The 23,290-nt window shown below is 38.0% G+C and overlaps 1 protein-coding gene across 1 annotated transcript in view; it reads left to right on the top strand.

Moving 5' to 3' along the window:
- LOC122796879 (collagen alpha-6(VI) chain-like) overlaps window positions 1–23,290 on the top strand; it is a 1,248,728-nt gene that overhangs the window by 1,203,396 nt on the left and 22,042 nt on the right. Inside the window, exon 36 of the mRNA XM_044065630.1 lies at window positions 17,097–17,187. Coding sequence (XP_043921565.1) covers window positions 17,097–17,187 — 91 coding nt within the window. The remainder of the gene's footprint in view (window positions 1–17,096; window positions 17,188–23,290) is intronic.

The following is a 23,290-nucleotide window of genomic DNA, read 5'->3' as shown; positions in this document are numbered from 1 at the left end:
TGCTGTACGCCATTCTTTGGGTACGTATCCTGTAGTAAGGCTAAGATTAAACAGCAGCCTTATGTGCGGGTTTAGTTCCTCTTGGAGTTCATGTAGCACGCAACCCGGGACACCGTCTGGTCCCATTGATGCTGTGTTTTTAGCTTTCGAGAGGGCAGCTCTCACCTGGGTGTCTGAGATGTCAGGGAGGCTACACTCTGCTGGGATAGATATTTCTCCTTTTGGGGGGGGGGGAATTTGCACTGAACCTGTCTGCCAGTATGTTGGCAATGTCTGTGGGTTCAGTGTTTGTCATTTTGGACTAACTCTGAGCATATCTGGGAGTTTCCACCCAGGTTTCTAACATAACTAAAGAAGGCCTTGATTGTCTTTAGTGTCTTTTGCGATTTTTCTCTCAAAGTTGGCCTTGGATGATTTTATGAGTGATCATAGTTTTTTGCTAGTACTGATCAGAGATGCCTTCATTTTTGGGGATTTTGCTCTGTCATGTAGTAGCTTCCTCCTCCTGTTGTAAAGCTTGTTTATGAATGGGGTCCACCAGACAGGATGCCTGCCTTTGGGGGAATGGGTCTTGGTTTTATTTGGGATTGCATGATTCATGCATTCTTGAAGGTGTCCATAGAAAGCGTTTATAAAGGATTCAGTGGTGTAGGCTGTGGTTTCCACTGGCCCAGGGGCCTTGAGGGATACCACTTCAGTCTTAAGAAGTGTGAAGTCAGCTTTTGAGAAATTCTTCACTGTGGTCTTTTGTGCTGGGGGTGGGGGCGGGATGTGGATTTCCAGTGAGATTAAGTTATGGTCTGATCTCACCAATGAGGGGTATACTTCTGGTGTGGAGCATTGTGTCCCCATGTTTGTGATGATCAGGTCTAGTATATTATCTCCTCTTGTGGGAGTGGTGACTAGTTGTTCCATCGCATTTATGTTTATGAATTCTAGGAACCTTTGGGCTAGGGTGTTGGGGCTTGAGTAATGCTCTCAGTCTATGTTTGGGTAGTTGAAGTCTCCCAATATGATGGTATTTGGAGAGACATGCATACTCTGCAGTATCTTCAGGAAGGCTGAGTGGGGTTCCTGAGTTAGAGAGGGTGGTCTGTAGCATGCTACAAACTGTAGGGCAGTTTTGCCTATGGTTAGTTGCACCTGGATGGTCTCCGATGCTTTGTGCGTTGCCACTAACCTGGAGTTGTGGGTATCTTTGATGAATATGGATACTCCCCCTTCTTTTGTGGTTTGGTCCAAGTTTTGAGGCCGAAAAGCATGATATGAGGTATAACCTGGTAGTGCTGGGGTGCTCTCAGGAGCCTTGAACCAGGTTTCAGTCACTGCACAGACTTTGATGTTCTCCATACTGAGGAGGGCTTCGAGAGCATGCATCTTGAGGTTTAGACTTCTGGCGTTGAGCAGCATTACCCTTATTTTTTTTTCACTTGTGTTTTCTAGGGAGGTGGGTTTGTCTTTTGAGCCTTGCCTAAAAAAGGCACTATGGGGGTGGCAAGAGCCTTGGCCAATATCCGGAAGCCCAGGGGTGACAGGTGCAAGCCGTCCCTTGCAAAGCAGCATGGCTTGTCAAGCATGTCATCCCAAGCAGACAGACATTGGATCCCCTTAGAATGACACCAGTAATTGAACCAATTGTTAAAGCTGATCATTTTGTCTTTGTACTGTGGCATCATTCTTGGTGAGGGTAAGATGCTGCTCAGGGTCAGGGTCATACTGGCCTGGGCTACATAATCAGAGATCTCCTCTATATCTCTTTTCATGTAGTCCAGGGAGGTACATCTCAGGTCATTCACACCGGCATGGACAATGACTGAGTCATATTTGTACTTGCTTTGGAGTGACCTGAGTGCTTGTGTTATGTGGCAGATTCTAGCGCCCGACAGGCAGCTTACTGTAACCTTTTCCTTGTTCAGTCTGGTGAGCGTGTCAGTGTGTCTGACTATGGAGTCACCTATTACAAGTGTATCAGGCATGTTGTTTGGCCTTAAGGGCTGTGACTGTTTGGCACACTGACTTTGTGAACTATGTGTTGCATGTGCTATGTTTTGAGGTAGTGGTTGCTTGTATGTCTGCTTTGGAGGCCTATGTTGTTTTGGTAGATTTTTAATTAGAGCCTCCGAGTATGTTTTTGTGTGTTTATGTGTTTGGTTTGTAGTTATGATAGGTCTATGTGAGACTGGTTTTGTGGTGTGTGTGGTTATCTTCTCCTCCTGACTGGTTTTGCCAGTACTGAGTCGAGGGAGCTCAGCCTCCAGTTTGGCTATATAGTTGCATCTCTCACATATATTTGTATTTGTTGGGAGGAGGAGAGGGTTGTCTGTGTACATGAGGCAGATGTAACATTGCCTCAAGATTCTCAGATTCACCAGCTGAACTGGAGAGGACACCAGTAATTGACCCTTCGACATGCTAGAATAGTGTAAGGGATTGCTGTGTAACTGAGTCAGAAAGGACCTATAGGGAAATGGGTACTCAAGGGGATTATAGGTGGATGTAGTGCTTTCTTTTTGTTTGAGTGCTTTACCTGTGTAAAAATGCTTTAAGAGCAAGTGCTGGGCTTTTCAGAGAGAGAATAGACTGTTTAGATTGAAAGTAGAGCAGTTCTAAGGGAAAAACTGAAGAGCAGACTTAGCGGAGCCAGAAATAGTTTAAACTTGGTTAACCGGCACTGCCCGATGCTGCGCTATGCGCAACTTCGCGCAAAATAGTGCAAAAGCGGGCTTTGTAGCAGGGGGTTAGAAAGAGCTAGGAAATGGCCCAAAATGGCCAATAAACTACAAGTTGCTGGGCTGGAACCACTCCTTTAGGGACAAATAGGCTGCTCAGTGCTCCCCACTCCCACTGGTGAACAAAGAAGCTTCTTCCTATCCAAATAAGGATATGGGCAACACAGGAACTATGACACAGCCCAGATATCAGCAAAATCTGAAGACTGGACTATTCTATTTCAGTAAAGGTGGGAAAACTAGGATTTTTTTTTGTTTTTTTTGATTTTTTCACAAACAGATAAAAAATAGAGACAGTAACAAACAGTAAATGCTTTAAATCAGCTAGCTTACTTGAGTGTGTAGCCTACCAGTTAATTTAAGCAAAAAACAAACTTTTAAAGTGCAAAACAGTTTAGAAACAAACAGAAATACAGTGAATCAACTTGCAGAGCTAGTTTAGAAATAAAAATTCGCTTTTTAGGCAAAATACAGCAGTCGAAAATAGAAAGCCAGAAAAAATACTTATAAATCAATGGAAAGTCACTCTTCCACTCTCTGCTGCTTGTAGAACTCTGCAGGACACCATGAGGAGCTATGCTGAGTCGTATACAAGTGTAAAACTGCGCTAAAGCGGGCTTTATAGCAGGGGGTTAGAAAGAGCTAGGAAATGGCCTAAACGGCCAATAAACTACAAGTTGCTGGGCTGGACCCACTCCTTTAGGGACAAATAGGCTGCTCAGTGCTCCCCACTCCCACTGGTGAACAAAGAAGCTTCCTCCTATCCAAATAAGGATATGGACAACACAGGAACTATGACACAGCCCAGAGATCAGCAAAATCTGAAGACTGGACTATTCTAGTTCAGTAAAGGTGGAAAAACAAGGATATTTTTTTGCTTTTTTTTTTTTTTCACAAGCTGTGCTGAGTCATATACAAGTGCAAAAGCACGCTAAAGCGGGCCTTATAGCAGGGGGTTAGAAAGAGCTAGGAAATGGCCAAAAATGCAACTGAAAATTCAGATTGCAAATTAAACTAGGAACTGCACTGAGGATGCTGCCAAACAATATTCTTATTTAATTGCTCAACTCTTCCTTCAGGAAAGGAAGAATTGTATGTTTACATAAACAAGTTTATGACTAAAGCTATATATATATATATATATATATATATATATATATATATATATATATATATATATATATATATATATATATATATAGTGTGGTGGTTTTCTGGCATGATCAGCACTATATAAGAGTTGCTGATCAATCCCTGCAAGGCAGATGTGTGACTGGTGTTGCTCAGTGTGTGTTGATCAGTCTGCAAACAGTTTAGTAATAATTTAAGCAGATATTATCTCAATCAAGTGATTTATAGAATATCTGATGGCTTAGAAGTGTATAAAACTGGCACTGTTTGTGCATGAGAATAATGAAAAACAAACATCTGGAAGTTACAGAAATAACAAAACTAAATGTGAAAATGCAGAATTTAGGTGACCACATGTTGTCCTAAATGCTGTCTGGCAATAACAAGCAGCAAAGAACTGCAGGCAATGTAAGTACTGTGGTGACAAGTTTTAAGAAGATGGAGTCTGAAGGAAAATGTAAAATGTGTAGCTAGTAGAAAATCCAGAAGTTTTAGCAGTTGTGATGCAAATTCCAGTGACAACTGAAAAAGTGCAAAAAGTAACTATAAAAGATGCCACAGAAATGTAATTGTTGAAAGAAGACATAATGACAAGATGCCCGAATGGCTAGACAATGCAAAGCAAATTCATACTTTCAGACATGAGTTGCCAGGTATATAAGGTCTTCTATTCTGTTCCCATGAAGTACTCCTTGCCCCAACCAATAGCAGTTGTCACTCATCTATGAATTTTGCATACAAACCTAAACCTCGAAACCAGTGCTAACAATGTATACTGTATTGTATTTGCACAACTTATTTGCTGTTGATTGCTCACACATCTCAATCTCTTCCCCTCCTGTTGTTGCTCATTACTTTAGGTTTATAGCCATTCCTATAGCAATGTATAATGCCAATAACAAACTTATGTAATATTTCTGTAATACCTCTACTTAGCTGCTCTTAATGTTCAAGGTATTTTCTATCTTTTCTTTTTTGTTTTAATAGTTAAAACTCCCTACTCATTGGTATAACACATTGTCTTGTAATCATTAACTGACAGTTCTTTGTATTGTTTAACTGACAGTTCTTTGTATTATTTTTCTTAGACTTACGTTCATTTTACTTAACTGTAACCTTTTGTAAACTTAATATATGTATTTAGTGTGGAGCTTTTCTCACAGCTCTCCTCTGTAAAAGGGCCTTGTGCCCAGTCAGACTATCCCAGTAAACAAATACTAATAAATAAATAAATTATACCACCTCAACTAAGTGGCCACATGTTGTTAAAGATGCATAAATCATATTTTGGAATGTCTAAGTGCAAAAGAGAGAATCACAGATATTATGTGCTATCCCATGATAGTATATATAGAACAGATGGTATAAAACTGTGTATTTTGTAATATAAATTAAAACCAAAATCAAATGGAATGGCTACCTCATTAAATACTGGCATTGCCATGACTGAAGTTAGGAAATATGTTGTTGCAACATAATAGCTTTGACTTCCTTGTGACAGTCCCTCTTTACCCCAGGCCAGTAATCAAGGATCCCCAATCCTCACCACTGACACAAGTGAGAGGCTGTCACTAAAGCAGAAATGGATTTACGTAGTATTTCAAATGCAGCTCTCTGCATCAAGCACAATTCCCCCGAGAACACACAGGGAACATGCTCCACTATGACTGTAATATCTGTCTCTCCAGATCCCAAACAAAACCCACTTTGGAGTACTGTGTCCCATTTCCAAGTATCTGACATCCACATACTTGAATATCTGATTTTTGACACACATACACATATCTGGGAAAGTCTAGCACTGATTCACCAGCTGTGTCCTCTCTCTCCAAACTACTAGGTAGATTGCTGCCTCCAGCCGATACTCTAAGGCTCTTACAAAGGGTAACCAATTATACTGTGTCAAATTAATACTGATATACATGGTAAAGTGTGACTGAATCAATATGGCTTATCAGAGTGGCCACCGTGTCATTAAAATAAGCACAAGTACTCTCAAGCTGTTAAAAGTATTCACTAAAAGACTGACCACAATGAAAAGATATAACATATTTAATAATGGATAATAAAATAGAAAACAGGAGAATACTTAATACTGAGTTACAATAAACATCAGAGTTTTCAGTCTTAGGAAATATAAAAATAACACAGTTGGATAGAATCTCACAGATGCAGAAAAAAGAAAATAATACTAAACTAATCTCACTGTATTATTCCTAACTGAACAAAGAGAAACTGTGCCTAGTTAACTCACTTAGTATCACAAGGCAAGATGTACTGCTGAGATGTTCACTTCCACAAGACAAGATGAGGTACTACACACTGACTGAACTGACTCAACAACTGAACTGTGATAACTGACATAGATCTTTTATATTTGATTCCAAAGAAAAACAAAAATAAACAACAAAATGATGCTGTCAGAGTTCTGTCCTTCAGCTGGTTATAGAATGACATCATATCTAGTCACCTGACTGTGGCACAATACACATTCAGAACTCTGTTAAGATTCTGTTGCAGCATTTTTAATGTAAGCAACTTTTATAAATACATTTTAATGCAAGCATCTGTACAAATCAATGTGGCAGTCAAATGACATAAGATTATTCACAACACTCCAGCTAATTATGCTGGCATATGTTACACATACACTGCCTTAGTTCTCCTGGTACAGCTGGCAATACCTCATAATGTCACATTGCTAGTATGTGTTGACTGTTATTCAAAATACCCAGAAGCTCTGAAGTTTTAAGTATACGATAGTTAATGTATGTGAGTCAATATTTGCAAAGCATGGAATATCTGAACAGGTGATGTCAGCAAATGGTCCACAATTTGTGTGCCAAGAAATCAGAAGTGTTACTAGATGTGAATTTCAGCATATAACACTGAGTCCAAAATATCCACAATGTATGATTCAAACAATAAATAATATGCTAAAGAAATGTGACATAGCTAATGAAATGGACATACATTCATCATTGTTGGCCCATAATAATACTTTACTACAAGCCACTGTACTGCCTTCTTTACAGTTAATGAATAGAAGAAGAACAAGTTCAAATCATCCAGTGTTTCTCATTGTTAGCTCCAGAATGGTTCCAAGAATCAGAACCTATGAATAAAAGCCATTGAAAACAGAGGAAGTACAATGAAGAATTCTTTTTGTCAATGTTAAGGGAAGAAAAAAACAGTCGGAATGACACTAGATTAAAATTCTAGTCACAAGTCACAAATTCAAGCATCTGCAGTTGGTGATCATCTAAAATCAAGATCATACAGAGTTCAAAGGGATAATTTGCAGTTGGACAAAAGAAATTGAAGGCACTTAAGATACAAATTGAGGCTATTTACTGGAAAGTCATTCTGATACATTTAACCAAAAGCTAGATAACTACTGCTCAGACTTTGAGTTAAGTGTAGCATTGACACAGTGTTCAGCTAAGTGATATCTGCAGATTAAGATGCCAGTGGAAAAACTATCCACAGGTCATCTACTGTAAATCTTTACCTTCCAGGTCAGATGTTTCTATCAAGTGTGGTATAAAATTAATTAAGGAGATAACTAATGTACTAAGTATGGGTCGCTTCATCAGGAAACCACTCAAATACTATTTTATATATAATCAAAATATGTTTTGCTTGGATTACAAATCTCCAAGTCTTAATCCTAGTAACAAACCAGACAGAATAAATGTATAATGTACATAGTGTACAGTCTATATAATGTATAGCTTTTCTAATAAAAGACAGATATAATGTACATTTAAGAAGTAAGGACTACTATGACAAGTGAGTCATCTGACAAGTTGGGGTTTGGTCACTTGTAAATTAACTTGCAGTGAAGTTACATTTTTCCTGCTTCTCTCATATCTGCATCTCACACCGGTCTGCTAAATGCCAATGCCTGTATCTCAGATATGTAGAACTTCAGTTTGGAGATGAAACATCTATCAAATTGGTTGTTGAAATTGTAAATTATCTTACTAAAATGAAGACAAATATACAGTTATAGTTCCATGTATGTATAATTAACCCAGTGAATAGTAAGGATGGACTTTTTATAAAACAGTAGGAACTGCACAGTACATACTAAGTGGGATCTATAAATATCTAACTACTTAATTCTCCCTTTTCTTTTGTACACATCAAAAACTACATACATTCTCAAATTCATGTTAAATAGTCAAGTGAGAGTTCATACATATTCATTATATAGATCATTCAGTCCTTTATTTCTCAAATAGTGTAGTCACAGATACAGGATACTTTTAAGTGTCCTTGTTACTAATCTGATAGCCTTGCACCACTTTTTAGTAACTATCCAGTGTACTTATACTAAGCTGACAGGAACAGAAGACCAAGTGGCTGAGTAGCTGTGGCCAGTCATTCTAAGCTGTTTTATGTATAGCTATAGCCTTCATTGTAGGATAGGGGCTCTAGTGCAGGCATGCAAAGTGAGATGGCACGTCTGTAGTAGAAGGTGTGCAAGTAATAGCAAATGCACATTAGCTGCAGTGACTCGTTCTACTCTATGCATAAGGGTGACATGATATTCCAGTGGAAAATCCTCCTCTGCTGCCAGGTTAGCACAGTAGTGGGATGCCCCAATCTCCTCTTGATCTTGTGGAGATTGAGGTAAAGCATTTAGGTATGAAAGATCATGAATCATAGGTGGACAAGCAAAATTAATTCAATTTTAATTGAGTTCACAGAATCAGCTAGTTGCACCCCTTTCTACACACATCTGGCCCATTTATTCCTCCATGAGTGTAAGAGCCAATGTCTCCAGTCTGCACTATAACTTCTTGGTTAATTTTTCTCAGAGCTATGAATCTTATACTTTATTCATTCTCTCATGGAGGTGAGACTCGGCTGCTATAGAGATGGACAGTCTGCAGATTCTGTGAAATGTCGTAGCCCCTCCACAGCAGCAGCATTCATGCTCTACAATGAGTTGTTGTCCATGAGGTGCATGTGTGCACCTACACATGCCTAGTTTCCTTTCAGAGGTTCTCAACTTGCAGCATGTGCACACTGGGCTTCTTGATGCAGAATATACACCTAAATTCTTTCTTCTGCAAGTGTTACCAATGTAATACGCTGAACTGCCACCTTCCACACAGGATGGACAAGCTGGGCTCAGTTGCTCACTCCTATTCTCCCCCTCCTGGTCCTTCATGCCTGTACTGCTAGTTAAACACAGTTCAACTAGGGTACAGTCAGGACTTCTTCCCTCTAAGCCGTGAGGCCGGATTTATTGTAATTATTTTGAAAGTCACTGTACCAGTTTTCCAACCACCCCACCCCACCCCTGAAGAATATGTTGATGCATAATGATGCATTACAAGGATCACTGGGACTGCTTTTCATTCAACTCAATGAGGTTTCACAAAGCCATTATGTTTAATGTCATACAAAGGCCATACGGTGATAAAAGAGTATGACTTTTAGTTAGAAGATACAGTAATCAATCTGTTCATTGATATGCATCCAAAGTAAGATATAACAGCAAAACTTGGTGAACCCCATTGACTTGAATGGACCACTAGCACACATGTCTCTTGTAATGCATCATCATATTGTTCTGAACATGAGAAGGTGTATCAAAGTAATGGCGAACTTCAGTAATTGATTTTAAACATTACTAAATGAAAGGCTGAAGCTGCTGCTCAGTTTAAAAGTTGAGTAAGACAATGAAGATATGGGTAGTATCTGTTCTGTGTTCAGTGGCCATGCTCTCAAAAAAAATTTTTTTTAGAATGCTGCTAGAATAGTAGCTTTTGCATTAGCATGCATTTTGAAGAATATGAAGTCTGAAATTTAAACAGATGCCATTATTTAGCCGGAAAATCACACAAATTATGAGAAGCAGACCAAAAATATGAGGCAAAATGAAGGACATTCTGTGAAATCAGAGACATTTGAAAGGTATTTATGATAATCATACTTCATTAACCTACATGGTTTCAATCAACTAATTCAATCCCCCCTACTAGATTTGATAAACACAACAAAAAACAATCAGTCTTAGACTGGACATAACACATAATCCCTCTCTCTGTCACTATACTGGCTGTCTTCCAGACAGCCTAAGTGATTACTGACCTATCTACCTGCTAAGGCAGCATATAGACCATCCTAAAAACATAATTTTCAGGTACATCCGCAACAAAATAAACTTCTCCACTGAAGTCTTTAAAACCCTCCTGCAACAATGTGATTGGTTCCCATTAAAACATATCCAACTTGATTCAGCTGTTCAGTATTTGAAAGAAAAATTTCTTAATATCCTAGTCCCGCTCAGAAAGATCCACACTAACTCCAAACAGATACTTTGGCTTACTAACTACACCAAGCAACTCCTCAAACAGCATGACTGAGCCTGGTCCATCTATCATGCACCAAAAGCCAAGCCTCCCTTCTCACCTTCCGACAACTCTGTAACCTAGATAAAAAGGGTGACAGGCAGGACAAAAAGCTATACTACACAACAATGCAACAAAAACACCAAAGTAATCCCCAGAAATTCTGGGGATCCATTAAACAATTGCTTAAGCTTGGACAGACCACAACTCCAACTCCAACCACAACAAATTCCACAGACAGTATTGCCTCACAATTTAATACTCACTTTTTCAACACTATACTATCCCTAGTAAAGGATAATTGTAATCCCCCTCTATCTGTTCCCACATCACCAGATAGAAACCCCAAATACTTTTCAGTAATGCCAATTCAATCAGATACCATCAAAAAAGTTATCTCCAGAATAAAGCCCTCATCCCTAGTTGCTGATCCCTAACAAATTTCTTAGATTAGCAGTTGATGCCATTCACTGAGCAATATATTCCAAAGCTTAGGAAAATCTGTTATATCACTCCTCTAAATAAAGGTGGCACCTCAACCGAGTTTTCATACTACAGGCCAATTTCTATCCTCTCTCCCATAGCCAAGAAACTTGAAAAATTCATACATACACAACCCCTCAACTAAATAGTAAACAACAACCTTCTAGCTGCTTCCCAACCTGTTTTTAGGCTAAAACACAGCACAACTACCACATTCGTTAGCTTTACAAACTCAATCAAACAACTCAGAAATAATAACCAGCTATTCTCTGCTATCTTCCTAGACACATCAAAGGCCTTTGATACTGTATCCCACCAAAACCTACTCAATGAGCTAGCTTCCTTCAGCCTTACCCATTCAGTCCTCTCCTGGTTCCAAAGCAACTTAACTGACCTCCAAAAGGCAGTTAAGTGGCAAAATGAACTCTCTATCCTAACACCCATCTCAATAGGCATACCACAATGCTCATTTCTTGGCCCACTTCTCTTCACCATATTTACCAATAAACTCAGCACAGCTACACAACATACAACCATTGTGGAATATGCTGATAAATCCTTACTCATATGTTCAGCCCCCCACCCTACCTTAACTCCTACAAATAAATCAAATATATTTTCATGATACTGAAAACTACTTCTCAGACTCCCAACTGGTTCCCAATCCAAATAAAACAAAGTTCATGCTCTTCACTAATAGCAACACACCCAGTCACCCTCCCCTTTCACAATCTACTCTGCTAATAAAACAAAAATAGAACCTGTTCATGACACCAAACTCCTGTATATCACAACTGACAACAGTCTAAAATTTGACAAACATTTAGCTTTGACTATCAAAAATGTCACAAGTTAGGTTCACTCTACAGAATCAAGCTATACGTATCTGACTACACCAGGCACTCTATAGCCAGGACACACCTACTCTCCACCCTACTATATGCCTCACCAATATTCACAAACCTTAGAAAATCAGATTTAAACAAACTGGAGGCCTGGTACAGTAAAATTGCCAGATTTGCTACCAACCTCCCTCACAAGGCACACCACTACATAGCACTGCGTCAACTAAAATGGCACAGACTATGAAACCTCCTATCCCTTAACCAACTAACTTTCACTCATTCCATCTTTCACCATCCAGATTACTGCCCTGCATTCAAGAATCTAGTGCAGCCTCATGTCTGCTCCAGACCCCTGAGATCATCCAACAAACTTCTGCAAAAATAACTACGGCCAATAATAGTCACAGCAATTCTTTGTTCTCCAATCAAATATCTAAGTCCTGGAACTCTATGTCTCAGACAATACAAAACACTATAAACACATCAAAATTCAAATTACTACTTAGGGAACACCTAACAAACAATTGGCTCTATTTCTGCACTATGCCAGGCGGAGCATACTTAATACCACAGCACCAAATAAATCAAGCCAGCACTAGTGTGAAAGGAAAAAATTACTTTAATTAAAGTCAGACCACAATCAGCAGACTCAAAGCCTTTTTCAATGCATCACATAGACTGCAGTATAAAGACTCATATATATATATATATATATATATATATATATATATATATATATATATATAGTAAATCAAGAAACACAATTGTCACTCAACCAATTAACAATTAATTTATAGATACTTGAATCCAAAAACAATAAGCTGAGGTAAGGCTCCAGCATCCAAACAGTTGAACAGGTAAATGAATCAGTCTTCAAATAGTAGTAAAAACAATGCCTTCTTTAATGTCACACAAGCGCTTTCACACAATGCTTCATCAGGTGTATATAAAAAATAGTCAGCAGCACCTCTTTATATACCTTGAATTAACCACATGACTAATTAATTTAAAGTTATATACTTTTTAAAAAACAAGTTAAGATAAATAGATAAATGAATATATGTAAATATATTAATTCACAACTAATATAACTGTTCGTAGTATATATATGAATGAATATAAAATATAATCTATATGTATTTAATTATATATTTGATAAAAATACAAAAACATCATAAAAAATATATATATACAAATGTATAAACAGGCTTAATACATAAATATATACAAATGTATATAGTCATGAATACAACGTGGTCTATAACAACTGTATATTAAATTAGAATCCTACTTCCATATTTACCTACGTAGTCCCCTTCTTTTCAAAATGGGCTTAATGGGCATACTATCATTGAGTCCATGGCCACAATTGGCCCTCAACATAACTATCCATTTAGCCTCTACCTTTTCAGTTCTATCCCTAACATCCTCACATCTCAGACTCTCAAAGGTCCTGGAAACTATCATAAATTTAAAGCTGTGCTGTTCTCCCTCTTTAGAAACATGTTTGAACAGGGCATTACAATCAGACTTCTTGCCTATATGATATATATGCTCTCTGATTCTCTCCCTTAGACTGCCATCTGTCTTGCCTACATAGAAACAATTGCATAAACAACAGGTAGCAAGATAAACCACATGTGTAGTAACACATGTGCCACTAACTCTAATGTCAAAAACTCTACCTGTATCTGGATGTCTAAAATATAATTCCTTGCTAATAAATTGACACTGATTGCAATTACCACATGGTTTCGTTCCACTAGAACTAGTGACACTAACACTATCTCTATTGATGCATAACCTTCTCCTAAGGTTCTTTTTATTTTTAAAAGTAAACTGTGGTTTTGAACCAATAACCCTACTTATAACAGGGTCTATCATTAATATTTTCCAATGATTATTGATGATATTGGTATATCAAAATATTGTCCCCCTCACTTATTTTGAATGTTAACATCTCATACTCTAGGGATGTTTGGAAGTATACCAATATCATCAATAATCATTGGAAAATATTAATGACAGACCCTGTTATAAGTAGGGTTATTGGTTCAAAACCACAGTGTCAATTTAGGGAAGAAGTCTGATTGTAATCCCTGTCCAAACATGTTTCTGATAGTTTCAGGACCCTTTGAGAGTCTGCGCATGTGGGTTAGGATGAGGCTAAATGGATAGTTATGTATATATATATATATATATATATATATATATATATATTTTATGATGTTTTTGTATTTTTTATCAAATATATAATTAAATACATATAGATTATATTTTATATTCATTCATATATACTATGAACAGTTATATTAGTTGTGAATTAATATATTTACATATATTCATTTATCTATTTATCTTAACTTGTTTTTAAAAAAGTATATAACTTTTAAATTAATTAGTCATGTGGTTAATCAATAATATAAATGCTGCTGACTATTTTTATATACACCTGATGAAGCATTGTGTGAAAATCTTTGTTGTTACATTAGAAGGCATTGTTTTTTACTACTATTCAGAAGACTGATTCATTTTGTTCAACTCAACTGTTTGGACTCCTTGGATTCAAGTTTCTACAGAGTACTTTAGCAGAGGTATTTGGTGTTTATTGGGCACAGTTTTTGTATTGCCGTAATTAATTTATAGATGTTCATTTAAACCAGGTGGAAATAACCCACCCAATCTAACAATCCAGGTGTTTCCCTGTTATTTAAAATATTATGCCATGCAAATCAACAAGAAGGCTAAGAGATAGAATTGTGGAACATAAATCAGAAATAAGAAGAAAAGTAGTTACAAATTCCTTAGCCCAACACATGCAAGAGTTCTGTATGACACATTTTTTCTCTTTTTGTGTAATAGATACCCTTACTACCAATATTAGACGTGGAGATATGGTTAACAGATTGGAAACAAGGGAATATGAGAGGATTATTCATTTAAATGCTGACACCCATCCTGGTTTGAATAAACAAGTTACAATTAAACCTATTTTGAAGAAGAAACAACAACAAGTAAAATAAATGAATGTCATTTTTGAACATTGATAATATATATTGTAATAAATGCTTAGGTCAATATGCATGTAAATGCTATAATGTAGTCATAGTTAGGATATGAACGTTAGGTCTATCGATAATTTTGAAAAATTGTTGTTTGAATATGTTGTGTAGTCTTTTATAGAATAGAGAAGTAACATATAGTTCTATTTTTATGTGTTTATATAGTGGCATTTGTAAGTGCAATATACATTACACTTAAGTTTTTCAGTAGCTGGCAATCTAAAAGTGTTTAATTTATTGAAATGTGACATATTTCTTTAAGACCTTTTGATGAGAAATCCATGCAATTATTGTTTTCTTAATTATTATGTTTGATTCATGATAGGTAGACTGTGTCGTGTATTTTATTGTATTTTAAGTATAAAGAATGTGATGTCCTGGCTAGAATTTTATCTAACACTGAAGAAGGACTTTTTGTCTGAAAGCTTTGTTTTAATAAAAGTTTTGTGATATAGTGTTTTGGAACTTGCTTTTGGTTGCTATTTTGGACTTTTTTGTTGCTGGTTCCACTTTATCTCTGGTTCACTATATGTTTTTTATTTGTCCAGTAATCAAGGAGCCTGAATCCTCACCGCTAACAGTGGAGAGGGACATGTACTTGGAATACAAATGTATACACTCAGTATTTCCAGATGCAGAATTCTCTGCATCAAGTACAGTTTCCTGTAAGAGCACATGGGGAACACACTCAGCCCAGAGTCTGGATATCTCTATATCTGTCTCCCTCTAGATCCCCAATAAGAATCCCTACTGGTACAGCTGTAGGGTTAGGTCCTCAGCCGAGTGTCCAAGCCAAGTCCTCCAGCACCCTCTCTGTGAACCCAGTGCTTTGTGTCCCTGCCCCAAAGTAGCTGACACACATGCACTAAGAGATTTCATTTTTCACACTCACACACACACACACACACACACACACACACACACACACACACACACCTGAGAAAGGCTGGCACAGATGTACCTGCCATGCCCCCTTTTGCCTGGAGTATAAGGCAGTTAACACTGCCACCAGACACTCCACAATCAGCTACTCTAAGGTCCTTAACAAAGGGTGTCCAGTTATACTGTGTAAAATTAATACTAATACAAATGGTGTAGTTCACCAAGACGGCTAGGCCTTCTGGAGTGTCCCACACAGTATCACCAAATAAATATAAGCACTCTCAGAGGTTAAATACTTTCAACAAGGATCATTTGCAATAAAAGTTTTAAATATATTTAATAATAAATAATAAAAGAGCATGAAATACTGAATATATATTCACAGTAAACTACAGAGTTCAGATCACAGGAAATATTGAAAAGAACATTGATGGACAGACTCAGGTTGTGCATCAGGCCTGGCAAGCCAGTACGTAAAAATCAACTGCCAATCATTAGCGGACCGGAGTTCCCCTGTGGCGACCCCTAACCGGGAAAAGCCAAAAGACACAGACAAACAAATATCTAAGCTAAGCTTCACTATATTCCTGATTGAATCTAAGAGCATTTTACTGTTCCCTAGTTAAGTTACTTACTACTACAAGGTACGATGCTGTGGGTGAGGGCCTTTCTAGTCAGGCTTCCCAAACAGAATATGCAATACTCTGAGATTACTCTTTTTAATATCTAAAATATAATTTCCAAGAGGGCTGGCAGAATGACGTCATCTGGTCACCTGTCTCCAGATTCTCACAGTATTCCCCTTTGAAGCCGAGACAGGTACATTCCCCTTATTTTTTTTTTAAAGGCTATCTGCTGTTCCAGTATCCTCTATTAAAACATGTACATTTAATTCAGCTACAAAAATACATGTACATTTCTCTTGATTTCAGCAGAGTACACTGTTGATAAATTTTAACACAAGCAAAGTTCACAAATAAATTTTCAGCACAAGCATCTGTAGAAAATCAGTTTGATATACAAATGCCATACAGTTCTAATACATTTGTAACACAAGCATCTTGTATAAATCAGTTTAATATTCAGTGGACATATCATTATTTACAAAACTCCAGCTGGCTATGCTCGCACTTGCCGATATCATCACAGGTAGTATGGCAGATTCAATTTCATAGCAACAAAAATTATAAGGGCATAAAGCTATATAAACTCATTGAGATGAAGGATACAGTATTTTCTATTCCTAAACAAGTGTTGAAGCAATATTTTCACTTTTTATTTACATTTGTAATATGAATTTTTGCTAACTGATAGATGGTGTTGCTAGACAGAAAATACATATTCATGCTTGCTTGCCAACCTGGCAAACCTTAATTCAACATCTGCCTATTGCACATTATGTAATGAATTTTGTTTTGCATTTTGCTATAGACAAACATTTGCTGGATATTCTCACCAATAATTGTGCACTGTCAGTGTATATTCTTCATTAATGTATATTCATGTATTATCATATCTGAAATTCTGGCATTATTGTTTAGATATTTGCACAAATGCAGCAGCATTTTCAGTAAAGCTGTATTTTCCACTCATCAGGTTGACGATACAGGCAAATTCCGAGTGTTCGTCTTGACAGATGATACGGAAGGAATGTTGAATATTATTCGATCATGTACTCTTTGCTATGGTAAGAAAAGAACAGTCATTATTTGGAAAAGATACTATAATGACATTTGTGGACTGATGTTTAAAAAACAGTAGTTCATTTTAGATACATGTTAAAAAATTAAACTGCAGGTTATAGAATGTGAAATAATTGCATGGTTTTACATTTTGGTGTATCTGCCACATTTAAAACTCATTTTTATTTATTCATTTATTTGTTTGCTTGTTTGCTACCATTTATTTACCAGGATTGTCGAAGTGGGCACTAGAAGTGACCCTTTTTCAGGTTAGGCCCGGGGAGAAAAGCTCCATCAAGTATACAGAAGCAATTATACAACTTTTACAAAGGGCTTAGTCACTTATACAGATACATAGAGATATAGGGATTATAAATTTACCTTACAGTAATACAAGTATATAACAATTGAGAAGGAAAATAATAAAAATAGCAATGGATATTTATAAATGTATCATAATGCAGTATAAGTCATCATATTATACAAGAAATGGGAGGATATGTGGAAGTAGTAGTCAAAGAAATATAAATTGAGAGGTGCAGTATAAATCAGAGGATTTTCTTTGGTAGGGAGGTATTTAGAAGTAAAAGACAATAGAAGGAGACTTAGACTGCAGAGGAGGATAGAATAAAGAATTTAGTGGTAGTGGTGGACAGGGAGGGAGCAGAAGAGATAAGAGTATGAAAGCAGTAGTAGTGTAGATGGTGTTAGGAATTGTGGCAGAGAAATTAGGTAATTAACTGGGTGTGAGACACAAGCATAAGCAGGAGTCAGTTAGATATTGTTTAAGTTGGGTCTCAAAATTGCTACAGCTGCTTATTTGTTTCATGGTTAGAGGAAGGGAATTGCACATTTTGGAGATGTGGGAGGATTATAAGGAGTCTCCAAATGAATTGTATGATTTGGCAATTTGGAGCAGGGATTGTTCCTCAGAACATAGAGTCCTGTGTGGGATGTAGGGTAGAAGGGTATAAGGTAGTACAGGGGATTCTTGGGGTTTGTAGATAGGTTTATGAGTAAATACTAGTTGGGAGAAATACAGGGAGTGAGGCAGCTCTAACCAGGAGAGTTGTTTTAAGGCTGTGCAGTGATGGGATTTGTTATGCATATTAGTTGCAAATTTAGTTATATTATTGTAGCACTGGATCCAGAAGGAGTAGAAGAGAGTAAGTACAGGGGATAATGCATAGAATAGAGTAGGAAGAAAAAAGTAGATGCTAGGTGTTTTCTAGAAGCCAAAGTTAGATAAGGTTTGACCCTGTACAGTGCATCAGGTTTCTATAATGTTGTAATGTACAGTGTTAAAAGTAATACAGTTGCTGGAAAAATAATGTGATACATTAGTATACTGCATTTTATCTGAAAGGTAATGAATAAAGACAAGCAGCCTATTTAATGTATAGCAGTTACTTACAAAGCATATTTCAGCTATCACTCAGAAACCATTTTATAACAAACCATTAAAGTATGACATTTTTGTAATTATATCAATAAAAAAATAAACAAAACACATACCAGTTTCAGACAATTCACTTCAGTGAAAATTGAGTGCTTTCATTCTTTCAGACTCACAGAACATTATCAAAATACACATTACATCACTTTTATACACTGCTAGTTCAATTAGTTAAACTCCACGACTACATTAAATGCGATAAAATCATAAAAAAGTCACGGTTAGTTGTTTGTCAGTTGCCAGAAACCGCTATATCACCAATGGACTCAAGTCTCTCAACAGGTACTGTTATGACTCTGTCATAATCCATGTTGGAGTGAATGACTTGAGATGTACTGTACCTCACTGGACTGTATGAAGAGAGACATGATGAGTATGTGTCCCAGGCAGGTATGTCCCTAGCCTTAAGCAGCATTTTACCGTTACCCAGAACGATGCCTCAATACAAACAGAAAATGATTGACTTTAACAACTGGCTTAGTTTCTTGTGCCATTCAAAGGGGATCCAGTACATGACAGCCTGGGATGACATGATTGACAAGCCATAATGCTTTGCCAGAGATGGCCTGCATCTGTCTCCCTTGGGCTTCAGGCTCCTGGCAAAGGCTCTTGCCTCCCCATAGTGCCTTTTGTAGGCAGTCCCATGAGGTCAAAACTACCAACATGAAAATGCCATCAAAATGTAAATTAAAGGTTATGCTGCTAAACACTAGGAGTCTAAACCTGAAACTGCGCTCACTGCAAGCATTCTTAACAATGGAAGAAGCTGACATTTGTGCAGTCTCAGAAACCGGAGAGCACCCCAGCCATACCAGGTTACTCATCCTGTCATTCATTCACACCCCAAGCCATGGGCAACAAAGCAAAAGGAGATGGAGTTGCAATATATATAAAAGGCATACACACCTCTAGGCTGGTCAAACAGTATGATGCACAGAAAATACTCCAGGTGCAGTTAACAATTGACAAGACCCCTATTCAAATCATAGATAGCTACAGCCCTCCAACTCTGACTCAAGATGTTCACTCCACCTCTCTGGGCCTCTTCGAATCTATCAAAATTCGACCCTTTACCCTGATCCTGGGTGATTTAACCATAGAGTGGAAGAAATACTCATGCCAAAACACAAATGCCTAAAGATTCCTTGATTTCATCAATGCAGATGCCGTGGACCAGTTTGCTGACACCCACACAAGAGGTGAAAATCTCTTGGATGTGGTATTAACCAACATGAGTAACCACTGCAGCATCCCTACAGTGTCATCATCCCTAGTGAGATCTGTCCTCAAAGCAGTCACTTTCAAAGTCACCATCTACCCTGACCCCCCCCCCCCCCCCAGCTAGGGTCAAACAAAAACACTTCTCCAAAGATGATTACAACCTCCTGAGAGAAGGTATAAACAGCTTCACAGCCCCCTCCCCCTCCCCCTCAACAGAAACTGGTACATATGTCCAACCTTACACCAAAGTACTATATGAGCATTTATATAGCTGCATGGAATAAGGAATACCAGACAGGATGAAATAATCCTCTTCAAGGAAGAGTAAACCTGTCTGGTGGACCTCTACAATAAATAAACTCTATAATAAAAGAAAAAAAATTGCTGCCCAGGACCAAGAAGGAGCAGGTGTTTAATTGGAAGCAATCTCTCCTTAGTCTGAAGAAGCAAATAGGAGCACTTTTGAAATCCTCCAAAACAAACCTTGAATCCAAACTGGCCACATCTACTAAAGACAGTCATAAGGCTTTCTTCACATATGTCCGCAATCTCAAAAGAAGCACCCAGATCTGCTCAGAATTGGTGGAGAAGGACACCACATACACAAACCCTGTAAATATAGCCAACCTGCTAGCAGACAGATTCACTGAAAACTTCACTCCTCTGTCCCCCCATTAATAAAACAGGACATCCCCAGTACCTGCCCCCCTCGCCTTATCTCGAGGGAGCACGTCATCACTGCCCTCTCAAAGGCAAAAAATACAGCCTTCATGGGACCCAATAACATCCCAGGCTGCATCCTACATGAACTCAGGCAGGAACTTGCAGCACCACTAGGCACCCTATGCAACCAAAGCCTGAGTACCAGCTTTGTCCCAGCCAAGTGGAGGACAGCTACTGTCATCCCTTTGCACAAAAGTGGCACGTCCACCGATCCAGGAAATTATAGGCCCATCAGTCTAACTAGCCTGATCTGCAAGGCTATGGAGAGGATTATCATAGCCTCATTAATGAGGACATTGGCAACCTCCAGGCACCTGATCCCACACAGTTTCATTTTGTCAAGGGAAGGTCATGCCTGTTAAATTTAGTTGACTTCTTTGAGACAATCGTCAAGGCCATAGACAAGGGGAAGACAGTGCACACCACCTACCTTGACCTGGCCAAGGCCTTCGATACTATTCCCCACTCAGGTATAATAGATAAGCTCTCTCAACTAGGCATCAATCCATATGTTACCAGATGGGTAGCAAACTGGTTCACTGATAGAACTCACCTAGTCAAAATAGGGGAAGCCACCTCAAGTAGTAGACCCTGTAATGAGTGGTGTACCCCAGGGATTGGTCTTGGGGCCTCTGCTGTATGGGATATACTTCTCAGAGGTGCAGGCCAAACCTAGTGGGCTATGGCTGACCAAGTTTGCAGATGTTTCTAAGCTGGGTGCTGTCATCAATTCCCTTAGTGATGTGGACATCCTCCAAGAGGACTTCACCCAAACAAATGACTGGTGCCCGAAACTTGGCCTCAAACTGAATGCCAAAAAATGCATCATCATCCCTTTTGGGGAGAATGACATCCCCACAAATTATCACATTGATAATAAGGAACTAAGCACACAATCAGTCGTGAGGGGCTTGGGAACCCAGGTTGACAGCAAACTGACTTTTGACCACCATATTGCCTCCATTGTACAGAAAGCTTTTTACATGGCCCACCTCATTAGTAAAGGCATCTCATCCAGGGACAAGGTGATCATAACATCCCTGTATTCATCCCTTATAAGATTGATTATTAAATACAATGCCCCTTTTGGCATGTACCTCACAAAACACATGCAGCAGCTGAAGAGACCACAGAGATTCCTCACCTGGAGAATCCAGGGCCTCAAACATCTACCCTACACAGATAGGCTAAAAGCCCTGTCCCTCTACTCAGTCTCCTACAGACTCCTCAGAGGTGACCTCTGTCTGGCATATAAAGCAGTCTCAGACCCTGCCCTGATGGGACTGCTGATATCCACTCGAGTAACCCACAAGCAAGACCTCAACCTGATCTGTGACATCAACAGAACTTGTTGGTGGGACAGATTTGTGTCCCAAAGACTCCCCCTTTTGTGGAATAGACTCTGTCTCCATGTAAAGCAGAGCACCTCATTAAACCTTTTTAAGCGCAACCTGAATAACTGGATGGGGAACAGAAAATACACCCCTGGGATTCCACCTATGTCCCTGCTGGGCAGAGGCATAGGGGGCTGACTTGTTGGAACATGGGCTAAATTCTTGGCTAGGCTTATAAGGGCCTCAGGACCAATAGCCTAGTAACTTCCTATAATCCTATGATAAATATCTCTGTCTAAAACAAACAATGAAAAGACATAAAAATTCATTATTCATGTATATGTAACCTTACCATTAACATATAAGGGTATTAAAGAGTAGGCATAAATCACATTGTATGGACAATATTTCTATCTAAAACCAACCATTAATACAAATACTTAAAAATTCTACTTTTAAGTATTGTAAACATGTTAAAATGCACTTTGTAAGCATTCAAATGAATGCAATGGTTTTAAAAATGTATTTTATATTTTAGAAAAAATTCCTAAAATACACTACCGGTGGTAATTAAGGGATTTATGTGGAATATAGGGAATTATATTGCCATATTCTGTTGAATGCTGCACAGGCACTGGGGATTAATGATAAGATATCTATTAATAGTGCAGTAATGCTTAGATCAGCTAGGCTTTAATTCCATTATATGTCATTGGTAAGATTTACCGCACAAATCATTTCATTATATACAGTGACACTACACTATTTATTTATGTGTTTACGCTGGCTGCATTACTGTCATGGCGATGCATTGATGAGTATAGTATGATTTGTAGTAGGATAGCTTCCATATAGGTATCCAATTCTCTAGATTTAACCATGTTCCCTAGGTCAATTGCACTTATATTTGATGAAGTATGCTTTCAGGAGGTGTTCAAAGGGAGTTGAAAGACACTTAGCTTGCTAGCTGTTATTGAGAATTTTAAATGTTCACCCGTGTTTTAATACTGTGGAGTTGGTATATCTATGTTAATGGGGAGGGGGTTGTTTCCCACGCGCGAAGGGCTGTAGGTAGTTTACCCCCCCCCTGCATAAATGTTTTTCTTGTGTACTTCAGTTACTTATAAAATATATTTGATTTAAAACAAATATAACATAACTTGATCTACAGTGATTCAGTTTTGTGCCAGTAAAGTAAATTTGTCAGTCAATTTTATTAGCAAGTAATGCTCATTAAAAACCAACCCATAATCAGTACAAATGAAAGTTCTTACAATTAATTTCAACAAAATGGAGACTGTTTTTTCATGACAAAAGTCACATGAAAAACCTACATACTGCTTACACTTTAAGTTCATCTTGCCCTTTCCCTGC

The sequence above is a fragment of the Protopterus annectens genome, chromosome 3.part0 (assembly GCF_019279795.1).
Source record: "Protopterus annectens isolate FY-2018-M chromosome 3.part0, PAN1.0, whole genome shotgun sequence".
NCBI classification, from domain to species: Eukaryota; Metazoa; Chordata; order Ceratodontiformes; family Protopteridae; genus Protopterus; species Protopterus annectens.
Note: the sequence above shows the minus strand (reverse complement) of the source record. Positions and strands in the feature narration are given on the sequence as shown.